This window comes from Physeter macrocephalus, chromosome 8, assembly GCF_002837175.3.
Source record: "Physeter macrocephalus isolate SW-GA chromosome 8, ASM283717v5, whole genome shotgun sequence".
Taxonomy (NCBI): domain Eukaryota; kingdom Metazoa; phylum Chordata; class Mammalia; order Artiodactyla; family Physeteridae; genus Physeter; species Physeter macrocephalus.
The window spans coordinates 109949052-109971511 of record NC_041221.1 but is presented as its reverse complement, the minus strand read 5'-3'; the positions used below and the strand labels follow the sequence as shown (position 1 = coordinate 109971511).

At 45.2% G+C, this 22460-nt stretch overlaps 1 protein-coding gene across 5 annotated transcripts in view; it reads right to left on the bottom strand.

The window, feature by feature from the left end:
• Positions 1-22460, bottom strand: part of MCC (MCC regulator of WNT signaling pathway) — a 296048-nt gene that overhangs the window by 56920 nt on the left and 216668 nt on the right. For all 5 annotated transcript variants that reach the window (XR_008618101.1, XR_008618100.1, XR_008618099.1 and 2 more), the window contains exons 7-10: positions 7369-7515; positions 6344-6433; positions 5086-5234; positions 715-855 (exon numbers count right to left, since the gene is read on the bottom strand). Coding sequence is in view for 1 of the 5 variants with exons in the window: in XM_024120283.3 (XP_023976051.1) it covers positions 715-855; positions 5086-5234; positions 6344-6433; positions 7369-7515 (527 nt within the window). In the remaining 4 variants the exon portion in view is untranslated. The remainder of the gene's footprint in view (positions 1-714; positions 856-5085; positions 5235-6343; positions 6434-7368; positions 7516-22460) is intronic.

Genomic DNA, 22460 nt, shown 5'->3' with positions numbered 1-22460 from the left:
AAGTGGTACATTCATATACCACTTGCTCATCAATGAATGAATCATATTCATTTCAACTGGTTTGTTTTTACGGGAAAAAACTGGCAGCACGCCTGAAGAGCCATGAAAATATTCATACCCTTTGACCTATAATTCCGGCTTCAGGGATTTTATCTTGAGGAAAATACTCACAAGAATGAAGGTTTCTGTATTAAATTATTCACCGTAGAATTATTTTCAATATCAAGAGTCTGCAAAGGTCTAAATGTCTTTTAGAGAAATGAGTAATAACACCATATGAACTTGATGTAGGGGATACAGCCAGTCAAAATAAATGGAGACTTTTAAGCAACATTACGAAACTGTAACAAACTGAAGGGAGAGAATGCACCAAATTTACAACAAAGTAAAATATATAAGAATATGAATAAAGACTGGGAAACAAAGATTAGAAAGAACAAGACTTGAACATGTAACACAAAACTTGATGTTCTGAGAGATACTACTCGAATGAAATAATATTTAAGTTGATCATGTGAACAGAAACATACCTGTTTACTAATACCACACTCATTACCCTTATTTTCTTAATTGCTGCCACCAGGGTGCTAATTGATTTTCAATATACATCACACTAGCATTTGCTGGTTATGTTTTCTACTTTCATGCAGAAGCTTGCTATGGATGCATTCCTAAATTAAAGTGGCTACTCGCCTGCCCCGCCCCACTTCCTACCTGTACTGTAGGGCCAGCCTCAGCGCCGTGGCATTGGATTCGTATTTCCCCACCAGCATGCTCATTCTCTCAGCATTGCTTTTGCATTCTTCCAGGGTTATGGTCAGAAGGTCATTTTGGGATTTGAGGTGTTCGATACGGCTACAAAGGAAGGAAAATCACGTTCACAATTTTACACCAGGATTCCAATGAATCTGCCAAGATTTTAGCCATTGACTCTAAATTCCGGCCAAAATGCATGTTGGATGTGAGCTCGTCAGACGTTTTAGTAAATGTAACTGCCGAGAAGTAATGAAGGAAGAAGCTCAATGCTGAACAATCACTAAATTCTGTGTGAATGAGAAATAAAAAATAAACTCCTGGTTATTTCCCAGCCATCCACAGACGAGCCATTGGCTAGGTACTGCACTAGGTTCTGTAGATACACCAAGGAAAGGAACTAACCACGTGACCTCAGGCCCTCATGAGAGTTACAACTGGTATGCTTCAATGAACCACCGTCCACAGGGACAAATGAAATCACAGTAATAGCTACCATTTGTTGAGCCCTTGATCAGTAACTCTCCCAACAGCCCTCTGAACTAAGTATTATTATCCGCATTTCTCAGAGGCGGCACAGAAAGGGTAATTAATACTTGGGATTTGAACCAGGCAGTTTGACCCCAGATCCTCGACTCAGAACACTCACTACGGAGCAGGAACAAAAGATGAATCAGTGAATGAACAAGAAACTGCACTTAAGGGGCCTTTGAATGGGAACTGTGGATCGTGTCCAAAGCTCCTTCCAGCTTGGACAGACCCCTAACTGCTAACTACTGGTAGGATAAGTGGTGGGAACTTTAAGTTTTATAGGAATCAGAACTGTACGTTCAGGGCAAAAGTTCATGGCAAAGTCAGAAAGCAAATCAGAAAAAGGTAAGCCCTTCAGCCTCTGTTTTCTGTCCCATGACACAGATGATCTGGATGCAATGATTCATTTCCCGTGGGACATGCCCGTCTGTAGTACTCTGACCACCAAGTCTTAAAGAGACACAGGGTTTCACACACACAAAATGTTAAGGGGCTTGGAAGTCATTTGCCTTGAGGATAAATCTTAGGGGCACATATCTTAGAGCAGATTGTGGAGCCACTCGCCAACGCAGGACATGTCCGGTGAGTGTATAGCTAAGACCGCTGTGTGGCTTTGGCAACAACAAGGTCAGTTCAACATAAGGTGTTACAAGGACACAGTTTTCTGTCCTTGTTCACATTCAGACTTCTTCAAACAGTCCCCACTCTCTCGTTTACTTCTCAACTTGCTCCAGTTACATTCAGTCCCTACTAATTAGCTGAAACTGTTTACTCAGCTCACAGACCTCCATGTGGTCAATTCTATCTTAGAGGCCTTCTCAGGCAGCACCCCTGTAATCGGGTATGGCTTCCTTCTTGAAACGTTCTCCTTTACTTGGGTCATGAGAGGCGTCTACTGGTTTTCTTCCTATCCGAAAGGTCATCTCTTCCGTCTCCTTTGCCGACTCCCTCTTCTCTATAAAATCTGTGAGGGTTGATGTTCCCTCGGGACTCCATCCTGGGCCCCTTCTTCTATCAACACTCTCCCCCTGGGGGTGATTTTACCCAGTACCACAACTTTAACAGGCACTTATATTCCCATGCCTCCCAGATTTCTTCAGTCCAGACCTCTCTCCGGAGTGCCAGTCTCACATATCCAGGGTTTCATACGGACACCTCCAATTTAACATTCCCAAAGGGGACTCTCGATTTTCCTCAAACCTTATCTTCCTCCATCTTCTCCATCTCAGTAAATGCCACCACCGTGTACCCAACACCACCAGTAAGACACCTGAGACTCTCCTTTGAGACCATCGCTTTTTCTTACATCTGTGGGTTTTTACCACCAAACATATACTGACCCCTTCACATCACCACCACCTGGGCCACGCTGGTCCACTGCAAAACTGGCTCAGCTTCCACGCCTGCCCACCTCCTTCCATTCTTTACACCTGAGTGAACTTTCAAAATTTAAATCAGATCTGTTCTTCCCCTACGTAAAACCCTTTAACAACTTCCAATGACACTTAAAGAGTAAACTTTGTCCATGGCCTCAAAATCTGTATCCCACCCAGCCCTGCCTATTCTGCCACTTTATCTCATGGAACTCCTCTTTTCACTCATTCTATTTCAGTTCCATTGGCATTTGGGCAATTCTAACTTCATGCCAACCACTTCCCAGCCTTGAAGTTGGTAAAGTTGGCCCATAAGTCTCTTCCTAGTTTGTCATATGGCTGTTCCTTTTTCCCCGGAAAACCTCAGTTGACATGTCCCCCCTTCAGAGATGCCTTCCCTGGCTGCCTACTAAAATCAAGCCTTCCTGTTATTCTGTCACAGTGTCCTATTTATGTGGAGCTTTCTTATGCTCTTATTTATTTGTCTGCTTTCTGTGTAGCTCCCTTAACAGGATATAGCTCCATGAAAGCAGGGATCTTGTCTGTTTTACTTTCTTTTGCATCCAAATAGTCCAGCATATAGTAAGTGCTTAACACGGATTTGTTAAATGAGAAAATACACTTTTGAGTAGACGTGACACGCCCCCCGCCCCCCCCCCGCCCCCCGCCACACACAAACACAAGTTAAAGGCTGTAATATTTTTGGAGGGTAATAGGACTCCAACTCTGAGATAGGTAGTTAAATAACAGACACCAGAACATACTGGTAGATTATTTACAAGAATTCCCATGTTCTAGCCGTAACTGTGATAATACAGAAAACAACGGAGGTGAGGTAGAGGGGCAGGGGTCGATCAGTTGGGCTATTATTTAACAGCTCTGGACTTGAGGCAAGTCATTCAAAGTCAAAGCCTTTGTTTTCTCATTTGCGAAATGGGACTATTCTGCCCTCCCAAATTGAGGGTTAAGAGGTGGTCAGCAGGAGCCTTTTGTAAGCTGTTAAACTCCATGATAAACGTGAGCTACAAGCACCAAACAGTTCCCCCTTCTTTGGTCTCTCCTAGGTGCACATAATTGAAGAGAAAGGAACCTCCCCTCCAATTCAACGACAAAGCAGGCTTGTTAAATCCCAGGATCTGTAGAGAGGAGATCCTCACTACACAGAGGGCCCCTGAAGGCATCTGACTTCATTAAACTGCAAAGGGCATATCTGATTCAATTTTTAAGCACTCCTCTGCCTGTGATACTGAGAGGGCTGCTTCTTTACTGCTACAAGGCAATCATCAGGATTGTCACTCTTAAGTATTTTGGATTTCATAAGGAAACCATTTAATTTCAAGATTTAAAATGACCTAGATAGCTATATTTCCTTGGTTCTCAAGTGCTATATTAAACAGCTTCAAATCAGGGAGGACTAACGAGGATAATTCAATTTATTCAGGTTTGCCATACACCAGGGGAATGGCATCCACATTTCTTACTGGTTAGTTCGTAAACCTTTCCAATTCTGACTATGCTCTCCCACTGAAGATTGCTAGGTCAGGGCAGCCACAGCACACTTGGATGCCATCGCTAGTCCATTCTGCCACCGCAGAGCCAGTTCTGAGTAGTTGCCATGGCTTGCCCCTGGTCCTTCTCTTTTGCTTTTTTAGCAGCTCTCTTTCATTGCTGGGACAACACACAAGCCAGTCTTTGCCAAGAGGCAGGAGGACAAACTCAAACCACCTCTGGCATAAGATTTAGGAAGAACCCATAAAACTGGGTACACACAGTTGAATTACTCTAAGCAGGATAGTTAGACCTACTTAGATAATCAGAACTAAGTAGGCTAGGATGTAGGGATGGGGGGATGTGCACATTTGCAAAAAGCATAAATAAAATTAGGCAACCCTTAGTTCCAGCAGGGAGGATTAGACCAGCATGCCTGCTCCATCGCAGGAACGCCTTCATCAGATTGCTTCTGCTGGCTCCAGGCACCCCTGGGTGCTGAGTCCACATCCCAGAGCTGCTCTCTGTGATTCTCAGCAGCTCAGGCTGCATGCTTGGGAGCCATCTTGCCATCCTGACCTACTTGTCATTCCATATGGACTGCTCCTGGGACTTGCTCCTTAATTTGCTAGGACCAGTGCAAAATGAAAAGGCGGGGCCCCTGGTTCATAAATTATTAAGAATTTAAAACAGTGACAGCAGAGCAGTAAAGCAAGTGTGGGGTCCTTTTAAGCACGAGGCCCTGTGCATTTGATGACAGGTCACACAATGCCCGTGAAGCCAGCCCCCCTGTGATGAACAGGATGGTGGAAACTCCCCACCCACCAGCCTGACAGCATCACTCTATGTCACAACACATAAGCCAACCTGAGTTGATCTTTGGGAAGGGAAAGGAGTTGCCCCCAGTGCCACCATCCAAATACGCAGAATTTCTCCTTACCTATTCAACCGTTCCGTTTCCACCTCAAACTCTCTAATTTTGCTTTCCGAGATGGCAGATCCATGGGAGTAGAGTGTCTGGAAGATCTCTTGGATGTTGGAGCAGTCCTGAAGAGAGTGGGCCAGGTGCTCCGCCACACTGCTGGATACCTGTACAAGTGAGCATTAATCCCCCTCTGGACAGTGTCACTTCAGGGACGCTGGTCCCCAGGCATGCTTTGCATGCAAAACAATTTAAAGCCGATGTTCCTTGAGAATCAGGCACCAGGAGATAGCTAGCCCGATCCTTCTCAGTTTGTATAATATAATCCTAGTATAAAAAGTTAACTACTGTGAAACAGTACATAAGACAGTGTCAAAATGCAGCGGCATCTTCTAAGCTGCATCCTGGGCAGCAGGCATGTGGGATCATGAGTGTTTAGAGACCTAAAATTTTGGATATTAAACAGAGGCTGGACATCCTTCTCCCTTCCGAAACCCCCTGCCACCCCCAGACTTCTCTCCGGCTGTTGTAGTTAAGGGGAGCGTCCCACTCCTTTATGTTCATAGTTTGGCTTTGGCATGGAATCTGGGTGCATGCAATTTCTGCCCAGCACGAAAGTCTAAAATAGGGCCTTAAGAATGCTGTTCAGGTTTTCCCCACCCCTGAGGATCAAATAGCTGGATTTCCCAGCCTGACCCCAGAATTCTAAAAGACATCCCCTGGGAACTGAAATTCCCTTTTCACCATTTATCAGCTTACAGCCCCACGGGGTTCAGGGCTCTACAAATGCAAACTCCAGTACTGAGCTGGAAGGTTTGGGTCTGTCACAGCACTGGCCACACTTCAAAGGCAGCAATCCTCCTCACTGGAGAGCACCTTCCCTTTCAAGAGGGATGTGCAAAAGGTAAAGTTCCCTTAGAGCTTCCTGACTCACTCCATCTCTGGGGAAGCAGGGTGATATAAAGCAGACACTTTAAGACTTTCATCTACATTGCCAGTAACCAGACCTAAATCAATAACCAGACCTAAATCATTTCTTTCTGAATGGTTTCAGCTAGAGAAAAAAAAAAAAATCTCCCTTAAAGCTGAAGAAGTGATTCACCACGTGCAAACCACTATACATTTTTATCGGATCCTTGGGAAGGACATCAGGTATGATTTCTTATTATAATTAACTGGTTTACTGGGGGTGAACTCTGGAAGTTCTTCTATCATGGATAAACCACTGTGTAGCTTTACTGGGTACTTTGTTGCCTTGCTTCTCATGAACACTCACCCCTATGCTGCTGATTTCTGAGCCCAGGACTGGCCGATCAGACGATGAAGATTCGGACCTGGTCTTTGACAGCTTCACTCTCTCAGCAATCTTAAAAAACAAAACAAGAAGTTTTCAAAAACAACACGTAACTCCCCATATAAACTGTTGAGACTCGTTTATACAGGGCTACTCTTTAACTGTGGCCACTAAACTGATTCATCGAGTCTTAAAAACGACTCACTTGTCCAGTTTTTCTGCTTAACTCAAGGTTTTTCAACCTTAGCACTTTTGACATTTGGGGTTGGATATTCTTCGCTGTAGGGACTGTTCTGTGCATTGTGGGGTGTTTAGCCGCATCCGTGGCTTCTAGCCATAAGACGCCAGTAACACTCCAGCTGTGACCATGAAAAAGGTGTCCAGACATTGCCAAATATCCCTTCTGGACAAAAATCACTTCTGGTTGAGAAACACTGGTTTGACTTGACTTAATAAACTTGATGGTTGAGAACCAACCTTCTTGCGGAGACTGGTAGGGCTACCGGGGAGAGGACATGTATCATGCGAACAGTCTCTCTGGGGTAGACTCAACTTAGGCGCGGGGCAGGGGGGCTGTGGCTGAGAACGAAGGGGCTACTTCTCACAGCTGCCAGGGCCTGCCCGTCACCATCTATTTTTCTGCTGGCAGGGCTGTGGGTCCTGTGAGCGGGGAGATCATTGGTTCATTACTCAGGGTCCCCTCCTGGGCTGAACCTTGATCCTCGAGAGCAGCTCTCCACCCACCCCTTCGCACTGCAGAGCCTGACAAAACATCTCACTCTCCACGATGGCCAGGCAGCTGTGACACGCCCCAGCTGGCTGACTACTGAGAGCTGGTGTCCAGCCTGCAGCCAAGAGAGGCCTAAAACATTAGTGGGTTATCTGGGCCTGCAGCTCCAGCACAGGAGGCCCGCTGAGCTAACTGTGTGCCTGCACGGCGGCCCTGCCCCATGCAGGCTGGGGAAGCCAGACAACAGGAGGTGCCCCTGCCGCTGCCGGGAGCTCACCTTGGCGATGGGGACGTCATTGCTGCTGCCACTAGTGCTCAGCTCCCCGGTGCTGGGGTTAACAGGGCGACTGGTGGAAGTGAGGCGGCCAGGGCTGGAGGGCCCTGTGGCCTGCACGCTCTGCAGTCTAGTTTGAAGCTCTCGAACCTGAAAAAAAGAACACCTTCAGATACAGCGGGTGGGTTCCCCGGCCAAAGAGCAGAACAGCCAGATTGGCAGAGGGGAGGGCAGAGCTTTCATTTACGTTAAGAAAGCGGCTTGGGCTTCCCTGGTGGTGCAGTGGTTGAGAGTCCGCCTGCTGATGCAGGGGACACGGGTTCGTGCCCCGGTCCGGGAAGATCCCACATGCCGCGGAGAGGCTGGGCCCGTGAGCCGTGGCCGCTGAGCCTGCGCGTCCGGAGCCTGTGCTCCGCAACGGGAGAGGCCACAATGGTGAGAGGCCCGCGTACCGCAAAAAAACAGAACAAAACAAAAAAAAAAGAAAGCGGCTTCCCTGAAAAGCTAAGCTGGTTGAGTCCACATAAAATGCAGTTGTTCTTAACTAGTCCGCCACATGCTGGCCAAGTATCTGTTCTTCAAAAGTACGAAGGGAACATGTTTCCTAAGGCACTGGAAGCTTCCAGCAGAAGTAGAATGACCATCTTTGAGGGATGTTTATTCATTCAGCCTCGTGTGCCTGACACACATGGGCACAAGGGACAGAACCCAGGATGAAATCTGTACTTGCGTGGACCTCGGAGCTCAGCGGAGAGAGACAATTTCAACACAAGCGCAGGCGCGTGCTATCAAGATCTATCCAGAGTTGGCAGGAAGCAGAAAAGGCGAAGAGAGTGACTCCACCTGAAGTCAATAGGGAGCCATCCTTGAGTAGAGCCTCACAGGTGAACAGGGCTTAAGGGATGAGATGAGTAAGGGGCTGGCTTTGGTGGTGGGGTGGGCAGAGTAGCTTGGATGACACACCGTGTCTGAAGGACTGCAAGTTATTCAGTGCGCACAGTGTAGGAGAGAGACCTGCCCTGGGAAGGAGGTGAGGCTAAGGTGATGAGGCAGAGATGGTACCTACGGCTTCTCCCCAAGCGACTTCGAGATGAGGTTATCCTGGGGACAGTGGGAAGGAATATCTAAATAGCCCTTCGGTACAGAGAAACACAGGGCCCTTTCAATTACATTTAGAACACACATTTACCTGCACAGAATTTAAATATCCAAATCCTGCTTCTCTATGCTTACGGCTCACGGACTTCCAAAGAGAGAAGTGTTCCAAGCAAGTGAAGATGATTGTTAGAAATTGGTCTCTCTGATGACCTTGGTCACAGTTTTATCATTACGTACAGGGTCTATCTTAAAGGGCACACTGACTGCAGCATCCAAGGGCCCTTACAAATGGGCACCAGACCCCACTGGGAAAAATTAGCACCAGGACATCTAAGGCAGGGTTTCCCCAACTTGTCAGTGTACCAGAATGTCCCAGAGGGCTTGTTAGAACACAGAGCCCAGGGTGCCACTCTCAGGGATTCTGATTAGTAGGTGGAGACCAAGCCTAGGAGTCTGCGTATCTAACAAGCTCCCAGGAGATGCAGATGCCAGGTACCGGTTAGAGGCTCGCACCTTGAGCAGCAGTGACCTAAGGGACTGCCAAGGCCACATGGTACTTTAGTCCCCGACACAGAAGGAGCAGGGCTGCACCCCTGCCAGCCCTGACGCCAAAACCCTTCCAGGCAAACTCTTCTCTAAAAGCGACTGGAGAGCTTTTCGTATTCAATATCTTGCATGTCTCCACCCTGCTAAATTGGGAACCAAAAGTAATTGAAATTTCAATAATTCATCAGCATGTTAGAAGCCAAAATAGGAAAATTCCCTCGGAGAGAACTGCATTCAATGGTGAAACAGCTCAAAAGTGCCTAATAGCTGGCTCTGCTGCGGCCTCCAGTAACTGTGGGTTAACAGAAATGTGTGTCGTCCTCATAAAGGGCCAGACACAGAGCTGCCCTCAAAATAGTTTAAAGACTAGAAAAACACATGCCTGTCGAAGTCAAGTGGTATTGCTGGTGAGAGATTACAGGGCTCATTCTGGAATGGTCCAGATAAACTGTGCCTCTCTGTGCCCCATGGCAGAGGGACAGGACCCATTTTTCCATCAGGCCAGCTTCCTGGCACTGAGGAAACCACGCTGGTAGAGACCATGGATTTCAAGTTCTACCACTGTGAAAGTCTGACGAGGTCCTGAATAATCAACAATGCTAACACCACTCCCAAATCTAAAAAGTGTCTGAATCATTCCCAAAAGAATCAGTGGTCTGGGCTTCCTAGAATCTCAACTGGCCCACTCATCTCTCTTTTAAAAAAGCAAAAATGGCCCTGGGCATTTTATAAAAGTGTCATTAAAACTACCCATGTTATAAAAAAAAGTTTCTTCTTCTAATCACTAAAGTCAAACATGTCCACTGTAGAAAATTTAGATGACACTGAAAAATGAAGCCAGAAAAAGTACCTATGTTCTTTCTTACTCTACAGAGACAATAGCTTCTAGTCATTTTCCATGGTGTGCTTGTGCATGAGCACAAGCTTAAAATGATTTCTAAATCTAAATACCCATTCTCATATTAAAAGCTCTGGACGCGGAGAATGTCTTTGAAAACTAAAGGATGGTAATCATGTTTATTTTGGTCTACGCTTTATTAATTAATGATCATGGTTAGGCAGTGAAAATAATCCAGCTGAAGGGGGTGGAGTGAGTCTGTCATGGAAAGAAAGAGAGACAGCTGGTTGAGTTAAAAAGCCTCTCTCTTCTGGCTTGGGAGGTGGGGTCTTAATTTAAAAGAATAAATGCACAGAAATGAAGGCTATAAGCAATCTGCTGATTCAGCTTAGGTAAGGCTTAGGAGAGGGGAGAGAGACTGCTGTTAGAGTCCTCACTTTTACTCTTACCCATTGTAGTAAGTGGAATTGTGTCCCCCTCAAAAGATATATCCAAGTTCTAAACCCCCAGTACCTGTGAATGGGACCTTATTTTGAAATACAGTCTTTGTAGATGTAATTAAACTAAGGATCTCAAGATGAAATCATCCTGGATTTAGGGTGGGTCCTAAATCTAATGACTGGTGTTCTTGTAAGAAAAAAGAGAAGGAGATTTGAGACACAGACACACAGAGACGGCCACGTGAAGCCGGAGGCAGGGACTGGCCACAAGTCAAGGAGCTACCAGAAGCTGGAAGAGGCGAGAAAGGATTCTCTCTAGAGCCCTTGGAGGAAGTGCAGCCCTGACAACACCCTGATTTTGTAGACTTCAGAACGGTGAGAGAATATGTTTTTGTTGTTTTATGTCACTAAGTTTGAGGGAATTAACTAATATACCCATCTTTCACTGAAGATATGTTATTAAAGAAAATATCTTTCTCTCAACCAGATATGTGGTTGGGAGTCAGGGGGTAGCTGGGAATCACAGGAACCCTGAGTAGGAATCGATATTGTGGGAAAGAAATTCATCACCCATAAAGCCTTTCCCAATTGGACTTCTTCAACAGCAGAACACAGAACATGACTTCAGTGGCCATTTCCTCATTTCTCCTAAAGTGAGTATGTAGCCAGGCCCCATCTAGAGGCCCAGAAGAGAAGTTTGTCTGTTACGTACATTTGAAAACTGCAGAGTATGAAGGTGAGATTCTCGTCTTTCAGTGGCTCAGAGTCCTAGGCTCAGATGTCTGCCTAGCCAGACATCTCGTGAAACATGCTCTGAGAAGGGACACCAACAAGGAGTGTCAGCGTTGTGAAAGAAGCATTATTCTGCCTTCCCAGAGTAGGAAACGCCGGCATGCAATCTGGAAGGTTGGGTAGCTGTTTAACAAGCAAATAAAAAGAGGAAAAGGCATGGGGGGCTCTGAAGGTTCAAGGAAGGAAATGACAGTAAAATGCCAGAACCCTGCTTCTCTCACTTAGAGTTCAGTGACTTCCCAAAGAGCGAAAAGGGCCTCATAAAATCATTTTATTAGAGAAGAGAATGAACTGGAGTGAGGAAGAGAAAGGAAGTGAGTCAAAGCTGCACGTGAGAAATGATGAGGGCTCAAACACCATCAGTGAAGTGGTAGCAAAGACGGCTAATACTCCCTAGGCCAGCATCGTCCAACAGAACTTCCTGTAACAACGGGAATGTTCTATAGCCCTACCGTCCACAACGGTAGCCACAAGCCACATGCAATGTGCCTAGTATACCTAAGGAACTTTATTTTTAATTGTACTGTATTTTAATTAATTGAAATTCAAATTTACATAGTTTTGCATGGCTAGTAGCTACTGTATTGGTCAATGCAGTTCTAGAACGATTCAAGAAAGGGACAAGATACCCAAACTTGTGGCTGGAATGACTTAGCGGATCATGGTACTACTCAGCAAAATGGGGAAAACATAAGCAGCTGATTTCTCAGAGATAAACAAAGATGCTAACTTTGGATATATTGAATTTGAGGAAACCATCAGATGTGTGAAGAAGGATATTCAGTCAACAATTAGAAATATAATCTGAGGGAAGGAGATCAGAACTGGACTTCTACATGTCGATAAAGTTGCCAAGGGAAAAGGTGCAGCCATGTGGGGGGGAGGAGAGACTCTACGTAGCTGGTTGGACCGAAGGCTCAACTGAGGACAGTAGGAAAGGGCGGCTTTTGCTCTAAGAGAGAAAGAAGAGGTGAGGATAGATAATAAGAAAGGTGTGTTTGCAGACTGGAGAATGAGGATGGGAAACAGGAGGCTCCCATCTGATGGTTTTTGTCTCTGTTAGAGACAAGAGTTAAGGTCCTCTGCTAGGAGAGAAGGAGGGAATAGTAGCTGTCAGAAATGAGAGAGAGAGAGAGAGAAAGAGAGAGGCTTACACAGCAGCACTGAGAAGTCAGCTGGGCTTTTTCATTCTAGACAGCAGACTGACTCAAGGCATTATTTTCTTCAAACCCCAGAGATCTCATGAAAATGGTAATAAAGAATAAAAAAAGAATCAAAACCATAACAGTGAAAAGAATGTGCTTGGGGCATTAGCAGACAGAGGATTTGGGCGCATTCCTTAAAAGCAGAGTGGAAGGAAGAGTACTGATGAAAGAAACAAAATGGAAAAAGCCAAATTCTATAAACTATACAAGGGGAGGTGGCCAATCTACCCAGAAGAAGGTTGGCAGGGTATAGACGCAGCCTCGGCAGGTACTACGAAAGAATGAGAAGTAGGGCTGAAAACAGGAGGGGTAACTGTCTATATACAGAACAAATGGAAATTTCCAGCATATGACAGCCTCAGCTAAAGTAAACAGTCCTCCTATGAAAAATGCATAGAAATGCTGCATAAAAAGGAACAACGAGAAAGAAATTCATTGCCAAGGTTCAAAGAAAGACAGTAAAATCTCCAGGTGCCAGAAATGAAGTGAAAAATAAGGTTAGAGAGGTTAGGAGGAAGCCATGGGATCGAGAGCAGGGCGTGGAGTGTGCACGCCAGGGTGGGGGTGGGGGAGAGGGACAGGGGCCCCTGCAGGTCAGGCTTTTTGAGCTGATCCTCCAGCATCAAGCTGGGAGCCTTCCTGCCCGACCCATCTGTGAGAAGCGGACTCAGTGCGCTGCCCCGGAAGCCGGAAAGGAGCCCCTGGGCTGTGCAGACGGGTCAAGCCTAAGAAACCAACATCTCAGACCTGTGATGCATTTGGGTGTGGAGTCCAAGTTTATCCTAGCTCCCTAGTGTGGGACCCCAATCTTACAAATTCACAGTGAAAACTGGTCTGGATTTTGCCAGGCCACTCACTGCCCCAGAAACCTAACTGAAAAACCACCCAATATCATTAGAGAACAGGAAGAGACTTAAGCCTCCCATGACTGGGAGCCCAGGACCATGGAGCTGCTTGACATGGAAGGATGATTGCAGGGAGAGGAGGATGAGACAGGAGAGCCTGCAGGCTAAATCAGGAGATGAATCCACTGGAGGAGAAATCAGAATAAAGCAACCAGTAAACCACATCACAATCACAAGTATGTTTAGGGCCCTTAAAGAGATAAAAGGAGTAATTTCTGTACACAATAAATTACGAAACAAAAATAGGCAGATATCAAACAAGAATAGGTAGATGAAAAATAAAGCCCACGGAAAACGTAGTCAATGAAATAAAATCAATGTGCAGGTTAAGCTTTAGACTGGATAAAATTGGAAAGAGAAGTAGTGAACAGGAGCACAGTACAGAGAATTCAGAACACAGCATGGGCAGCTAAAGAAGGACAAAATATGCAAGTGTCACTGCGAGGCTTCAACACACTTTTAAAGGAGTTCCAGAGGACAGGAACACAGATAATGACAGAGAAACACTATTTGAAAAGAAAACAGGTGAGTTTTCCAGATGTAGAGACCAACATAAGTCCCGAGACTTAAGTATCATGTCAGGTGCTAAGTAGTTGTGGCAGTTTTTAGTTGTGTCTGCAAATGCTTTGATAGTCCCTCCATCACTGGACTCTAGTTCCCCTCTCGTTGCACATGCCTGGCCTGAGAGATTGCATCTGATGAACAGAGTGTAGTGAAAGTGCTACCACATAACTTCCAAGGCTAGGTTAGAAAAGGCGAAACAACTTTGCCTAGCTCTCTCTTGAGATGCTGGCCCTTACACGCTGACGACTCTGTCGTGAGGAAGCACAGGCCACACGGAGAGGATGCTTGTGGGCGCTCTGACCAACAGTCCCTGCTAAGGTCCAGACAGCAGCTAGCCTCACCCACCAGACAAACGAGTAAGGAACCCTTCAAGACGACTCTGGCTCCAGCCACCATCTGACTGCGACCACATCTGAGCCCAAGAGAGAGAACTGTCCACTGGAGCCCAGTCATCCCCAGGAGGATGCAGTTATCAGTAAATGATTGTTGTTTTAGGTCTCCATGTTTGGGGAGGTTTGTTATGCAGCTGGTGCTAACTGGAAGAAGAGGATGAAAACACGGTGTATCTAGAAACACTGCGGTGCAAATGTAGGGCGAGGGGAAAGGATAAAGAGAGAATCTTAAAGCTGTCAGGTGGGGAGAGATGACACAGGCTCTGGGGCAGGGGGGTAGGTTTGTTTCACTACTGTATTCAACACACTGAACAGTGTCTGACACAGCATCAGTCTCAATACAATCTGTTGAACATCACCAAATAAAACTGTCACCCGAAAATCCAATACCTAGCCTACTACAGTAGGCTGAGTAATGGCCCCCAAAGATGTCCACACCTGAATCCTGGAAACCTGTGAATATATTACTTTACGTGGCAAGAGGGAATCTGCAGGAATGACTGGAAAAGGCAAGGAAGCACAACTGAGAAGGAACACAGCCCTGATGACACTTTGATTAATAAAATCTGTGTTATTTCACGCCACTGTTGGTGGTAATCTGTCTAAGCAACAACAAGAAACTATACCCCTATCATGAAGAGTGTGGGCAAAAATAAAGATATTCTCAAAGATTAAGAATTAGGCACCTGTAGACCTCTGCTGAAAGAACTTCCCAAGGACACAGGCTTTTCAGGAATAAGAACATTGAACTCAGAAAAAGAATGGGATAAGAGGAATAATGATAAGCACAAAAACTGGCGGAGATGTAGGAGCAGAAGGAACCTTCCTATCCTGCCGGTGAGCGGACAGATGGGTGGCCTGGTCTGGAAAGCTGCACTGCAGGATTTGGTCCAAGTAAGAACATGCACACCCCAGGACTCTGCAACCTCACTCCCGGACATGTATTCCAGAGGAATTTCCACACAGGACCAAAGAGGACATGTGCCCGGGAATATGCACTGGAGCGCTGCTTGTGGCAGTGGGAGGTCTGGATGTCAGGCGCGGTAACCATGGTGGGGACACGACAGAATGTCAGGAGGCCATCAGACCTCATGCATACACAGCGACGTGGACAGACCTTAAAAATCAGAGCGCTCGGGGGAAACAAAGAAAAAAGTCTACAGCATGACACGATTGATGTAAATTAAAAACAACACACAAAACATTGCGTATAAGGACACACATAAAAGTGAGGGAGTGGGAGAGAAAAGCAATACATAAATTAAAAGAGGGCCTTTTCACGATCGATGAGTGTGCTTTAACAGAGGGATGTGATTAGCTTATTTCTCTGCCCCACAGGCCAAATTAAAAAAAAAAAACAAATGAAAGAAAGTAAATACAAAGATGGGCACTCAGGAGCCTGAGAGATTGTGCAGAGCCAGAGAGCGAGATGCTGGTGAGGAGCAAGAGTCTGGTGCTAGAGCTGTCGCGGACAAAGATCGCTGGGGTGGGCACAGAGGTAGTTTTCCGGGAAGGCGGGCAGTTCACCGGGAAAGTGAGGCAGGGGCAGGTGTAAGCGGAGCAGCTACTGGCCCTTCGCTCTCCCAGGACCATGGTAGGAGCACAGACAACGAGATGACCGAGTGTGCTGATGAAGGCATCTGTGAATGTGGTGGCCACAGATGAGTGACAAGCAGGAAAGAAAGGTGGCACCGGAGTCCTGAGTAGGATGAGAAACACTATTATTAGCCATAAAAGAACGAGCCTGTTCCACTGATGATAACGGAGGAGCGGTCGCTGCATAGCCGTAATTTCAGGTGGTTAGGTCGTAATCCAAGTTTCACTGTGAATTGGGGCTGGCTGAGATGAGATGATTTCTACCCTGCAGCGGGCTGAGGATCACCGGGCCGGAAAAGTTCTACTGAACGAGCTTGAGGCGGTGAGTCTGGTGGAGTCTCAAGATAGCTGCCTCCTCCAAGTCCAGGCTTGGGGAGTGTTTTGCAGAGAACCACTTCCTCCTATTGGAGATTTTATAAGACTTTTCTTTCTTGGAGCCCTCCAACAGATAAGAAATCAGAATTTATTTACAGAAGGAGGAAAGCAAGCCCAGCAGCATTTCCATTCTCTGAAGATGTGATGGGTGTATTGTGTTCTTCTGTTCTACAGCCCACGAAGGAACCTGGACAGGGAAAAGGTCAGTGGCTGTGTCAGGGAAAAGGTCAGTGCTTTGGCTGTCTTCCTCATTTTTTACCAGCTTTCAAACAAACGGAGTCAGCTACGTGCTTTATAGCCAAGAGCTCGCCTTTATGCAGCTGGACTTCCTCACAGGAGCAGAGGCTGGAGAAGGGAGACAGGGATGGATAAGCAAACACCGGTGCCCACAGCTAAAAAAGCTGCTTCACAGTTTCCATGGCACAAATGTGCATAAAGTCCTTTTAGAAACAGTTTCCAAAGAAGACACGAGGAAATCAGAGTTTTGAGGGTTCTCTGCCTTGGATTGCACTTAAAGCTTCCTCGAACTACAGAGAAGAGGGGTGACAGGCTTTGCCAATAATGCTCCGTCGGGCTCAAGACAAATATATGCACACATAGCCTTTTCTCTATGAAACAGACGTATTTTGTCTTTACTTTGTGTTGTTTTGGAATGCCAGGAAGACTGATGGGTGGTACCCTAAGGAGTCTGGCACCCACGTTACTATAAGAGAGGATGCTTTACTTACGGTCTGTGTGGAAGCAGGAGAAGAAATGGGAAAAAGAGCAGAAAGAACGCAGAAAAGGAGTCCAAACAATAGAAAAATGAATGCTGCATCCCACAGTAAGGCTACCAGAGCCGAAGCTTTGGTGCTAAGAGTTAATGTCAGCATAGACCAAGATTATTAAACTTCTGTGGGCCCTAGTTTTCTCATGTCTAAGAAAGGTATAATAGTACCTCTCGTAGAATTCTTGGGCAGACTAAATGAGATGTGCATAAATCACTGCTCATCACAAGTAAATGCTCAAAACATGTTCAGTGTCAAAATTCAGGCTCTGCGTCCTGCTTTGCCTTCAGAGGTACCTAGTTTTAGTCCAAGAGGGGTATGTTTAGTCTGAAAATATCCAAAGAATGTTAATATTATTATATTATTAATGCGTCCTTAAAAATAAACTATCAAGACTGCACTGAAAAAAAATTGCATTGGTAGGTGGCACCTTGTAAAACTATTTTCCTTCATCGGGTAGCACGGGAAGTCCTCCCCTATGCCAGGCAATGCACCTTGCCTTTGGAGCCCCAGGGTGCCCATGTCCTGCCAGATTCTAGGCTGAGCACACCCCTCTCCACACCCACTCCTATAGCTCATGTGACCCTGGTGAGTGGACAGACAGGGTTGGGAACCTCTCCTGTTTCAGATGCAAGATTCATCACTGCCATACTGTGGCCCCTGGAGGAGCAGGCTAGGCATGAATGGAAAGTGCCAGAAGGCTGTGGTTCTCTCTCTTTTCACTCCACCTGTGGGGAGAGAGGTAAAGATGGCTGGAGAGGCTCTTGGAACATGCCAGTGACTGAAGGACACTACCTTCCCCTTCCTGTCTGGGAGATGGCTGGGATCACAGCAGGGAAGTGTACGAGGGTTCGACACCCCATTCATTGATTTGGTGGCTCATGGAAGGGCCTGGGCATCTATCCTTTGAAAGAGCTTCCCAGTGATTCTGTCACACATGTTGAGACTCGAGATGGATGAGTGAAACCGCCAGTTTCTCTGGCACCTTGATTCCTGTCCAAGTCTATCTGGTATCATACTCAAAGTAAATAAATCAGCTGTGTTAGGAACATTTACGGCTCAACAAATACCCATGTGCTCCTTCATATTTCTCAGCCCCTCTACGGTTAGGTGGAGCATCTGTATAGTTCTGGCCAATGGGCTTTGGGCAGAAGCTTTCAGATATAGGGGTGAGTCTGTTCAAGTGATGTTTTAGATAATGGGTTACCATCAGCCTGGGTTCCTGAGTGAATACATGGAGCAGAGCTGTGTGCTCATCTCTGAACCTGCACTGGACGTGCAGTGTGACCAGAAAATAAGCTCTTTTGGTGGGCCATGCCACTGAAATTTGGGGGGTTAGTTTGCTACTGCTGTGTAACCTATCCTCATCTTGACCAATACTCCAGTCACACAAAGGAAGAGCCAGCCGGGACTCCCAAACTGAGGTGGAAGGAGAACACTGGAGCAAGATCGCCCTCCTCTCAGCTCCCTCCTACGAAGCCAGATTAGGGCTGGGAACATGAAAATAGGGTTGCTGGTTTTTTTGTGTTTTTTTTAAAATAAGTATTTTATGAATTTAAACTTCGCTAATATTGGCATCTTCTTCCTCATATAAGGAAACTCCTAAGAGAAATGGAACAGGTAAGATATGAACGAATTTCCATCAAGGACAAAAGAGAGTAACTGTGCTTGTGTGTGGATGTCAAGTTATTAAAGCTGGGAGATACCAATCATGGTCCATAATCCATACTTTATTTTTTTGTTTCTTCAATTTGAAAATTAAGGAAGAGTAGAAAGAAAAAAAAAATGCTTATCTTTTCACAGCCTAGGCTTACTGGCCTCTTAATATTTTAGCATATTAGCTTCCGTTCTATTTCTGTGAATCTACTTCTATATATTAAAAACTATACAACTGTAAGAGTACATGCTTAAAAAAATAAACTAGGACACTACAGAAGTGTTCAAAATATCCTTTGACCCATACTCGTAGGTACTCACTCCCCCTCAACCCCATAACTATTATGAGATTGGCTTAAATTGTTCTGCTCTATTTTAAATATTTTTGCATACACACATATAGAATTCAGGCACATTTATACACATATAAATTCACAGTAAATATAAAGTACTGTTTAGCGGTCCTGCATTTTCAATATACAGACAAGAAAAGTATCACGGAGAGGGAGGCTGAGTGGGAAGAGGTCACATGAGATCTAAGGCTAAATAAGGCAAAACGGAGATGAATCTTTATTTAACCTATGTAAGGTCACAACAGTTTCACTTCTAGAAATATCTCTGCTGTTACTGATTTTTAGTTAAAAATATCAAAGCAATACTGACGTAGCCTATCATGGGAGATAATTCAGATGAAGTGAATGGCTGCTTCAGAGACAGACCAGCTCTGGACACCTCAGCATGATGCTGTACATCTTATCTCCCAGTAAGGGTGGTCAGCCTAATAGTAAGTACATATTATAAATGAATTAATTAGTAGAAAGAAGTACATAATAAAACACATGGTTAACCTTTAAGGCCATTACTCCTTCTAAGCAGACGCCTTCATTTGATTTGGACTCCTCTTTCCAACCCCTTTAAGCATGAACACAGATCGTCAAGTGCCCTTCGAGATAACGTGGGCGAATAGTGAAAGTGGATTCGATCAGGTGTTCAGAACCAGTGCAGTAGTCAGAAACAGGCGCCAGTGGATTTAGAACTAATGGCTTTAGGGGTGGCTCTTGGGCTCATACAAGAGGATGCTCAGTAAATCGCCACAGGCGGTGAGGTCACAGGATGAGTGCTACACCTGCACACTGCACACGTGCCCGAGTAGGACAGTGCCGGACCCCTCACACCTCCGAGATCCCTCCTGCATTAGAATGGCTGTGGGCAGACGCAGTGCAGCACCACCACCCCTGGCAGACTCACAGACTTAAAAATGGCCCAAAGGGTATCAGCCTGATATCCCTAAAGGAGAAGGAACTGGGAACTGAATCCAACCACACGGCCAACAAGTCAATCAATCACATTTACATAATTAAACCCCAATAAGAACTTTGGATTCGGAAGCTTGGGTGAACTACCCTGGTTGCCAATCCTCCGAGTTGGCCACACATCACAGCGCAAAGGAGGTAACACCATTCAGGACTCCAGGCGAAGAAAACAGCAGGAGCTTTGCCTTCAGACCTCTTCCAGACTTCACCGATATGTCTCTTAGTTTGGCTGGCTCTGATTTGCATCTTTTTGCTATAATAAAACTATAACTGACTTTGCAGAACTTTCTGAAGAGTCTGTACAAAATCTCATAAAGAATGTGTGTTGCCTGTGCTTGATTCAAGTCTATGGTTCAATGGGACACAGATTCATGAGCCAGTGGTCACATCCAGTTTGCTTTACCAAACTATCTGAGGAAAGCACTGATCATTTTTGCTACACGGCAGTTGATCTAAACAATTAGGTAAAAAATACGTAATACAGAGAGGCTGGACCTGCCATCACATGTCCCTCCTGTGAGTTCTCAGGGCTTCTTCTGTGTTTATCCCTCCCTATCACTTGACATGTACCATTGTAATGACCTGTTTATTTGCCTGTCTCCCAAACATCCTTCAGGCCAGGGTCTGTGTCCTGTTCATCACCGTACCCCCTCTGCCTAGCACAGAGAAGATGACCAATCATGTTTACAAAATGAATGAATGAAGAGCCAAGTGCTTCCCTTTCTAGAGTGATTAATTCTACTTTGCCTAAATTACACCCGCTTCTTTCAGTGTGAGGAAATGAGTGGTTCTATTACAGAGCATGCAGACCTAAATGATTACCTCATTTAATAATGAGCCGGGACTAGTAATAAAAACTGTCTGCCCGTTGTTCCTTAGTTACTGCTCTGCCAAGTAGCCCAATCTGTTACCTGACATTAAAGATCTAATTTAATTAAATCTTGAACAAGGCTCAGAAAACCTCCTGAGAGCACTCTGTTTAATTACAGGCAGGGGGCAAGCACCAATCCTATTGATCTGGTCAGTTCAAATTCTACACAACGAACGTGGGCAACGAAAAAAAAAAAAGTGGCCTCTATTGCTTTCCATGCAACTTTGATGAACTCTGGATTCTGAGTTGCTAGAAAGACAGGAAAGGCCAACCAGCCATGGTATCGTGTGGTACCACGAGGATGGAAATGAAACTAGACCTCAGTCATTCCTCAGAGCTATACATCATGAGGAAGACACAACGACCAACCACAAAAGACAGATTTCTCCCCAGGGGAATAAAATATATTGGGGGGTGGTAGGGAGAAGTCATCCAGCATTTGAAATCTAGCAAACTGGCATTTACAGGCATCTAGCAAATTCTGACACCCACAATTGGCTTGAAATAAAGAGAAATAAATCTAATTCATGGGTGTGTATACAAATTCCTGAGGAAATTTCCAATTGAGGAAGAGATACAAGTTCCCCAATATATTTTTATTTGGAAATATAAATTATATAAATTTATATAAAATATATAAATTTATATAAATTATATAAATTTAAATAAAACTGTATTAACTGCAAAACTTACACGGTAATAAATGTGATCAGAAGAAAGATTTTGAGTACTGTGTGTGTGTGTGTGTGTGTGTTTGTGTGTGTGTGTGTGTAGTTATTCAACGTCCATCTAAGAGTTCTAAGAGTCCTTCAAATATATAAGAATTCTTGGGGGAAAAACGATGGTATGGTGGTTAATCTTTCCAGACTACTAAACAGGTATGTCTGGATTTCATCCCAAACGATTACTGATAATTTTTGAGCATTTACTACATGCCATGCGTTGGTTAAGTGCTTAGATAAATCATGAGGATTACCTAGTTTCCCTGCACTGGGTACTATTATTACCCCCACTTCATGGCGGAATAAACCGAGAGGTTAGGTAACTTGCCAGAGACTCACAGTGGCTCGGGAGATCAAGCTGTGACTCCAGGTGGTCACAGAGCCCTGGCACAGAGTGTGCTACCATCACACTATGCTGTCCTTAATACTAACCTCCAGAGTTGGAGAAAATACTCGAAAGGGAACTGGCTTTTTCTCCTTTGCTAGTCACAATCAAGGGCTGTCTTGTGCTTTAGTAGCTCAAGTTAGAGGAGGAAATTTATTCTAAACCGCAATATGTAATTAGGCCTACGACCAACATTTCCTTCACAAAGTAAGCACCATCAGAACGCGCACGCTAAGCAAGCACACCTAATTAGGGCATTAGTCATAATGATCAGGGAGTGTAGCCCAGGAAATTACAGGTGCTGTGGGCCTTAGCACTAAGTAAATGTCCTCAGCTTGCCCCGAAGTCTTTGCTGACTGCAATGATTTACACCTGCTGTTGCAAGGATGGAGACTGGCATCCGATACAGCTGGGTTCTGAAAATAAGCTTATGTGTGTGAGTTCACACAAAATGACATTCAGATATGAGAGTGAGGAAGGCTGGCAATAGCCACAAATGAGGAAAAGAGTTGCTCACATTCAAAAATAGTAATTTCTTCTATATTCATAAATAATGGCAATTATGAAAACTGCATGTAGATTAAAAGGAGAAGGATGTACACACACTGATCTTACTGAAAAGCAAGTTAA